Source organism: Paracoccidioides lutzii (genome assembly GCF_000150705.2).
Source record: "Paracoccidioides lutzii Pb01 unplaced genomic scaffold supercont2.34, whole genome shotgun sequence".
Lineage (NCBI taxonomy): Eukaryota > Fungi > Ascomycota > Eurotiomycetes > Onygenales > Ajellomycetaceae > Paracoccidioides > Paracoccidioides lutzii.
This window is the reverse complement of record NW_015440980.1, coordinates 45,333-54,071: the sequence shown is the minus strand read 5'-3', so window position 1 is coordinate 54,071 and position 8,739 is coordinate 45,333. Positions and strand designations below refer to the sequence as shown.

Genomic DNA, 8,739 nt, shown 5'->3' with positions numbered 1-8,739 from the left:
GGATTAAGACTCTCAGTAGCCTATCAATGAAAGAAGTGAAGTAATTCATAATGTAAAGGATTAAGCTCTAAGAACTAGAGGCTAGTCCTCCTATATAACAAGGATAAATTGCTTGAGAAAGGGAAGAAAAGAATGAGATGAGAACTTAAGCTTAAGCAAGCTCGCGTAGCATGATCACATGCGCATATGCAAACAATAGCTAGGCTGAGTCAGCCAGCCAGAGCAAATCTAAGGGTTCAACCTCTTATAATTTCTATTTTATTCTATCTTCAAGATCTATCTAACACTGCATATTGATAATTACAGAGTTAGAAACCGCAAAGAGACAGAATTAAATTGAGTGTTGAGTAAGATATAGAAGAAATTTGACACAAAAGATATTGAAGAAGACAAGTCTTATCTTGAGATAAAGATCAAACATAGGTCAAATAATGACTTAGTAGTCTCATAAACCTGTTATATTGAAAAGATTTTTAAAAATTTTGAGATAAATAAGGTTAACCTCACTGATATATCTATGATAGCAAATATACAACTTGAATTCATCTCAGAGAGAGACACTAAATTAAAAGATGAGTTTACAGCTACAAAATATCATTAGAGACTTGAATCACTTCAATATTTTGTTTTAAGTACAAGGTCAGATTTGGCATTTACTGTAAATTATCTGTCAAAATTCAACTCACACCTGAATAAGAACTGCTAAGTGACTCTGAAGCATATTCTTCACTATGTAAAGAAGACAAAAGCTCTGAGAATAGTTTACAAAAATGAAAAAGATGATAGAAATCTACAGTCAGTTACTTATTATAATGCAGATTGAGCAGATGCAAACTCTCAATATAAATCAACATCTGACTACATCATTATGATTAATGAATTTTCAATATTATGATACTTATAATATTAAATATCAACTGTAAAATTAACAATAGAAGCAGAATATATCATCACTAATAAAACTATATATAAACTTATTTGATTGAATGATATGCTACAACATATAGATCTGATGAAAGAGAAGTCAAAGATCTTTACAACATTATAGATGAATAATAAAGATGTTATTGATCTGGCAAAGAAGAAGTTCTTGATAAAAAGATCTTATCATATAGAAATTCATTATCATATACTTCATGATCTAGTTAAAAAAAGAGAGATGAAGCTTTTACATGTAGATTTTACAGTGAATAAAGCAGACAGATTTACAAAGCCATTGCTAAAGCCAGCTTACAATGAATTTGTGAAGAAAATAAAATTGATGAAAATTTAATCTCATTGATGAAAATAATTAATTTTATATAATTTTATAATCTCTAAAAAGATATAATAAAGATATAAATTAAGAGAATAATTATATACTTTCTTTATAAAATTATAGTACAGAGATGTAATAAAGCTTTTCTTAATAGAGAAACTAGTATCTGATTTCTATATTTAATTTTTATTGCAGATTTGAGAGCATTCAGCAGCTAGAGAATAGAGCAGAGCTTAGACTCACTATGACATGAAAAGATGTTAGAGAATTCCCCAGCTATCTAAGGTCACATGCATCTATATATGTTTATTAGTTGTAGCTAGCTCGCTTAGAGTCTCACTGAACAACAAGGTTGATAACATCTTAGAGAACTATTGTCTACCTTGTTGCATTGTGTGACTCTAAGCAAGCTAGCTAGCTACTAATAAATACATAGATGCATGTGAACTCAGGTAGCCAGAGAATCCTCCAACACTCTCTCATATTATAGTGAGTGTGAGAACACAAAAGTGGATGAACTAAGTGTTAAAAGGAAGCGTGAGAAGCTCTATAACTAAGGTTGTAAGAGGAGAGGTGTATAGGCGCTGTGAGCGCTATGGAGGGAAGAGGATAATGATGAATGAAATATATATGTAGGATTGAATAGTAGCTAACCACTGAATCTCTTGAAGGAACTTTGAAAATTCAGAGTGTTTATATACATGAATGAGTAGCAATAGATTTTATCTCTAATCTTTCATGAAATGAGGAATTAGTAATGCAGTGATCTGAATCTTTATGAAGTGTTAATCTTATCCTCCAGGAAGTGCTGATGCTAAAGGACTGATTTTTGAGAAGTGCTGATCTGTGTTAATTCTAAATGCTGAATTTTGAGATGATGCTGATTCTATAGAAAGTGCTAATTCTAAAGTGCTTTGATAAGCAGTATGAAGATAAGTGCTTTAGTAAGTGAGTGTGAGAACCTAAAGGATCTGATTCTAAAGTGCTTTGATAAGCAGTATGGTAAGCAGTGTGAGGACAAAAAGCTAGTATAGAGAGCCTTGGTATCACAGTGAGCCTGAGCTCTGCTCTATTCCCTAGTTGCTGAATGCTTTCAAATCTATAATAAAAATTAAATACAGGAATCAGATGTTAGTTTTTCTATTAGAAAAAGTTCTATTATATCTTCATACTGTAACTTTGTAAAGAAAGTATACAATTATTCTTCTAATCTATATTCTCATTATATCTTCTTAGAGGCTACAAAACTGTATAAAATCAATCATTCTCATCAATGAGATCAAATCTCTGTCAATTCTATTTCTTCACAAATTCATTATAAGCTGGTTTTGACAAAGACTTTGTAAATTCATCTACTTTATTTGCTATAGAATCTATATATAAGAGCTTTACCTCTCTCTTCTCAAGTAGATCATGAAGTATATAATAATAAATCTCTATATGATAGAATTTCTTTGTCAAGAACTTTCTCTTTATCAGATTAATGATATCTTTATTATTCATCTGCAATATTATGTAGATCTTTGACTTCTCTTTCATCAGATCTGTATCTTGCAGTATATTATTTAATCAAATAAACTCATATACAGTCTCACTAGCAGTGATATATTCTACTTTTATTGTTAATTTTACAGTTGATGTTTGATGTTGTGAGTACTATAATATTGAAAATTCATTAATTATAATGATGTAGTCAGATGTTAATTTATATTGAGAGTTTGCATTTGCTCAATCTGAATCACAATAAGCAATTGACTATAGATTTCTATCATCTCTCTCATTTTTGTAAACTATTCTCAGAGCTTTTATCTTTTTTATATAGTAAAGAATATGCTTCAAGGTCATCCAGCAGTTCTTATTTAGATATGAGTTAAATCTTGACAGATAATTCATAGTAAATACTAAATCTGACCTTGTGCTTATTACAATATATTGAAGTGATTCAAGTCTTTAATAATATCTCATAGTCATAAACTCATTTTTCAATCTAATATTTCTCTCTGTTATCATAAATGTGGCAGTGAGGTTAATCTTATCTATTTTAAAATCTTGAAAGATTTTTTCAATAAAGTGAATTTGTAAAACCTCTAAGTTATTATTTGATCTATATTTGATTTTCATTTCAAGATAAGACTTGTCTTCTTTAATATCTTTCATATTAAATTTCTTCTGTATCTCACTCAATACTTAATTTAATTTTGTTTCTTTAAGATTTATAATTCTGCAATTATCAATATGCAGTATTAAATAGATCTTACAAATAGAATGAAATAGAAATTCTTCATCATATTTTGAAATTCTGAATCTCAGTGATATGAGATACTCTATTATTATAAAATATCAAATTCTTGCAGCTTGCTTCATACCATACAAGCTCTATTCTAAGAAGATTCATCAGTTCTTCTCTTTTATGTTTAATATCTGTAGATAACTGCATATAGACTATTTCATTTTGTGTAGTATATTATTCAAAAATACTGATACATAGTCAATCAACTTCAATTTCCAACCTCTGGTAGTTGATATAGTGAATAGAAAATAACTTGTAGGTGTTGAGATGACTGCAGCATAGAACTTGAAGTAGTAAATGCTCTGCTGCTGCAGAAATTCTCTAATCACTCAGCAGACTCTAAAATGAATTATCTCATTTCTATTATTTAACTTATGATTAAACACTCATTTGCTCATCAGTATACTCATCTCAGGCATTTTCTTAATAATAATATATGTCTTTTTATTTTCAAATGTTTTGACTTTTTTTTTTATTATCTCAAGTCAGTGATTTCAATCTGAGCTCTTCTTTGCCTCTATCAGATTATTTGAGTGATTCATAAACATGCTCAGAACAAAATCAGTATCACTGGCAAATATCTCAAATTCATTATTCTTAACTAGCTTTGTCTCATTGAGTAGATAAATCAGATCAATGATATCTTTTAGATTATTATTAATTAACATCTTCAAAATCTCTGATTTATCTTTTGCTAGTTGTTCTAGCAGACAGTGATATAAATCATTTAAAGAGTTGACAACATCTAATTTCTTTGACAGTTTGATGTCTTCTCTTATTATCTCAACAGCTTCACTTACAGTATTCATAGGAACAAATTCTGTGACAAGATCTTCATCAAAAATAACATCTCTAATAATTTTTAATTTATATTCTTTTGAGTTTCATATATGATATTGATGCAATTCTTGATAACTCATCAATTATCACTTCTTGTCATTTATTCTGTCTATGAGCTTATTTATCATTTTTAGATTCTTTTTATAAATTTTGCATTCTCATCTGTGAATTCAATGAACTGACAGTTGAATCTCTGTTCAAACTTTAAAGGATATTAATGAACTGCTGTCTTTGCAGCTAAAAATCTTTATTGATATAGAGAATGTATTTATCAATATTATAGCTATCTATATTACCTCATCTTAAAATTCTCTAACAAGCTCACTATCAAATAATAGACTTCTTGTCTTATTCATTACTAACTAGTTCATACATTCTGCAGAGTCATTTGATTGAGATATATTTAAAGTTGTCACTTTATATACTATTCTCTTATTCTTGTAAAATACCTTAAGATCATCACTTTTGAACTCTTCATCATCATCTCAGTATAAAGTTCCTATAAACTGTTGAGATGTTACCTCAATTATATTAATGAAGTTTATAAGCACTAATATGATTTTTACTTTTATAACAATCAGAATAATTTATCTAAAGTGAGTAATATCATCTGTAATTCTTATTTAATATCTTGCATTTCCTTTAGTGAGTAGATTTTTATCATATAATATTTATTCTTCTTCTGCAAGGTTCATAAAAAATTTTATTACTGATTTAACAGCTCTACTTATTAGAATAAAAAGCAAGTGAGTCATTTTTACTTATATATATATCTTGCAGAATGATAAAGTTCTTTAATCTTTTATTTACATTTTTAATCTAGAATTTGCAGTCATTTTTGATATATTCACGAGATTTAAATAACTCAGTTTTTGATATCACTATGTTTTTATATATTTTAAAGTCTTGATATTCTTCTTGAGCAGCTTCATTAGAGAATTATTATTTGATTGCAAGATACATGCAGGTTCAAAATCATTATTTAATATTGTAAAACAAATCAAATCTCTTAATATTGATGATTTTTTCATCATATAAATATTCTTTTCATTCAAATACACTGTAAAGTCTATTATTCTGTCAGAAGACATTATCAAAATTGAATGATTATTGCTATACATCAATTGTTTAAAAGTATAATCTTTGTATACAAGTTTTTTGAGATTTATTAAATTGATCTTCAGTTTTAAGATGTAACAGATATCATTCAGTTTAATATCAGATTCTTCAGTTGAAATGCACATCCTTTCTACATTTGCTACTGATATTGTAGATTCATCTATTATCTTTTACATGACATTCATTCTCTGAAATGTAATCTCAACAATATTCTTCAGAGATGTGATGTGAGCTTCTGATCTGAAGTCTAGAACTCAAATATACTCTATCACTTTATCACTGAAATAAATTATTTCTTTTGCAAAAAATACTTACTTCATAATATTATAAACTGAAACAATGCTATTTTTATTTTTATTTTTATATTTATTCTTTTCTTTATGATCTGCAGAGCATTTTTTCTGAATATTTTATTCAATAGTTAGTCATGAGATGCTCTGTCTTTTGATATTAATAGTATATTTTTTTCATGTTATTGCTATTCTATTTGAACTTCTTATCTTTATCTTTGTCTTTAGTTCTCAAACTTTTATTTTTACTCTTATTCTTTTTTTATGAATATTGAGTATTATTTGCAGAATTTTTTATATTTGTTAAAATAATATTTTATTTAATGACTGATAAATATAATAGAATATTTTAATATAGTTTCATAAAATTTATTTCAATATCATAAATGTTAGTATCTTTTTCAATGTGATTTATTTTATCTCTGATGAATGATGCTCATTCAGCACTGATATCAGTTAACAAGCAGTCAAAAAGAACAAAATCTTCAATCTTATACTTCAAATAAATATATTCAGTCTAAATGATGATCAGATATTCTATAAAAGCTCTATATAAGTCTTTTGTCTTAGCTGTTAAGCTAATCAGTTTTTCAAAAAAATAGATATAATAAACTGTAGATCTCTCTGAGAAGTTCTCTTCTATAATTATTCATAGAATATATATTGACAACTGATGATCTGAGAGTATTATAAAATAAAATCTTACTTGTAGAAAAATTAAAGACAATATATAATTATAAAGTTATATATTTCTTTCAGTTTAAAAATATTGTATATTCATACTGACATCATTCTCTGAGATAAATTACTTTTCATTGAGAGTATCATTAATTTCAAATTGCTTAGCAGTCAGTATCATCTCTTCTTTTCATATTAAATAGTTTATAAAATCAGTCAGAATAACAGATTTCTTAATGTACTTCATTTAATTTCTAAATTTAGTCAGATCTTTATTATGACAGTAGTTCTGTCTTTTTTCTATAAATAGTTTATAAAATCTTCACTTATTTCATTACTGCTAGCATTGATAATAAATGTCTTTCTGCTAGCTCTTATCATTTCAACTTCTTACTGAAGTTTTGCAATTTCTAATCTCATCAGAGTTTCTTCACTAACTTTTGATATCTAGTCACTAAAGTCAATCATATTCTTTGATATTTTATCAATCAGATCTTTATATATATTATTAGACTTGTCTGATTTCTTCAGAATTATCTTATTTGTTTTAAATACTTCAGAAACACTTTTACAAACTATAATAGATGTAGACAGTGAATTTGCAGACTCTGAAGTTCTATTCTCCAGAGTTCTATTCTCAGATTCTTGATTTTGTCTTCTTTTTGACATGTATTCTTCTGTCAAATCTGGCATTTCATCTGAATATAGATTGATTATTAATATTATGCAATTATTGTTCACATTTTTTCTCACATTGTTTGTAGCTGTTTGTTCATAGCTGTTCATTCACAACTTCTCCTTACATTGTTCACAGCAAAAGACCTCTAATTCAAGGGTCTCATAACCTCTTAGAGGACCGTTGTCTACCTTGTTGCATTGTGTGACTCTAAGCAAGCTAGCTAGCTACTAATAAATACATAGGTGCACGTGACCTCGGGTAGCCGGGGCATCCTCCAACATAACGGTTCCTCTTAGAGAGGTAAGCACTTTAGTAAGCAGTGTGGTAAGCAGTGTGAGAGCAAGGAGCCAGTATAGAGAGTCTTGGCATCACAATTTTGCTGTTGCTTCTTTACTGTAATAATGCACATCAGCTCTGAAAGCTCTGGGGAAGGAAGGGACCTTAAAAGGGGGAAATAATTTATACCAATACGGATTTTAACAGTCATATACTATGGATGAATATTAGAGGAGTAATTAGGAATCGCTACAGCGGTAGGGAAAAAGGGCAATCATGACACTGAGGCTTATATTTTTATTCACTATTTCGGACCTGGTCCTGTATATCCATTATCCGGGAGGTAGAGATGTCGCACCGCACCCTTTGCTGTCAACACCACCATCCGGATCACACCACCTGAGCTGCCATCCCATTTTATCGCTTCCTGCAAGGAATTCTTCACGAACTCAATACCTTCCTCCTCTGTCATCCCTTCCCGCCAGTTTGCATCGCAGTAGCCGTAAATGTATGTCGACCCAGAGCCTCCGATGGCATATGATTGTTTGTGAAGCGAACCACCTAGTGGTATTGAGTACACTTGACCTCCATGTCGTTGGTCATAACCTGCAATGATGATCCCTGCGCTGTTTGCATAAATAGAGTCAATTAGCATGGATAAGTTTAGTTATAGTATATAAGGGAGGAAGTTAAAAAAAAAAAAAAGAAAGAAGAAAGAAAACTGGTGGGGCTGAAAGCTGATGAATACAGCAAAGTGATGTCAGCAGCAGGTAGATATTTGCTCACCTTAGCATATCCTTATTGTCATAGCACAGTTCCTGGAACAGCGCAGCAGCTGTTTGGGTCGTTGGAGGTTCTTTGTTCACTATGCCATACATTCCAAGGTGATAATGCACGATATCAGCAACGGCCTGTGTATCCGCGGCAGAACCTGAGCGACAACACCAAATGGTATCATGGACCTGAGTCAATTTGTCTGTGACCCGATTGGCAATATATGCTCCAGTGGTTGTGCGACTATCGGCTCCAAGAATAACGCCATCCTTGAAGTTGATTGCCATGCTGTTGCCCATTGAAGGTTAAAATTACGGGGCTCAAAGGTGCAGATGTGTATGGGGTACGGGTAGAAGGAATTAGGGGGGGAAAAAGAGGAGGATTGATTATTCTCACATAGAGGTACCAAGACTATTGCACATGACGAAGGTTAGTTAGTTGGTGGTTCAACAAAAGAGACACACTTGAAGAACTCCTTCATAGCCCCATACTTGACTTCTCCCTTCTTGAGGTGGTTCATATCTATATGGATACC

General features: G+C 30.1%; 1 protein-coding gene across 1 annotated transcript; it reads right to left on the bottom strand.

The window, feature by feature from the left end:
* Nucleotides 1-7,734: 7,734 nt before the first annotated feature.
* On the bottom strand, nt 7,735-8,491 carry PAAG_08418 (proteasome component PRE3; the record flags this gene model as incomplete). The annotated part of the gene is made up of 2 exons (XM_002789594.2): nt 7,735-8,056; nt 8,217-8,491. The coding sequence occupies 2 exons, from the start codon at nt 8,489-8,491 to the stop codon at nt 7,735-7,737; spliced, it is 597 nt and encodes a 198-aa protein (XP_002789640.2).
* Nucleotides 8,492-8,739: the final 248 nt, after the last annotated feature.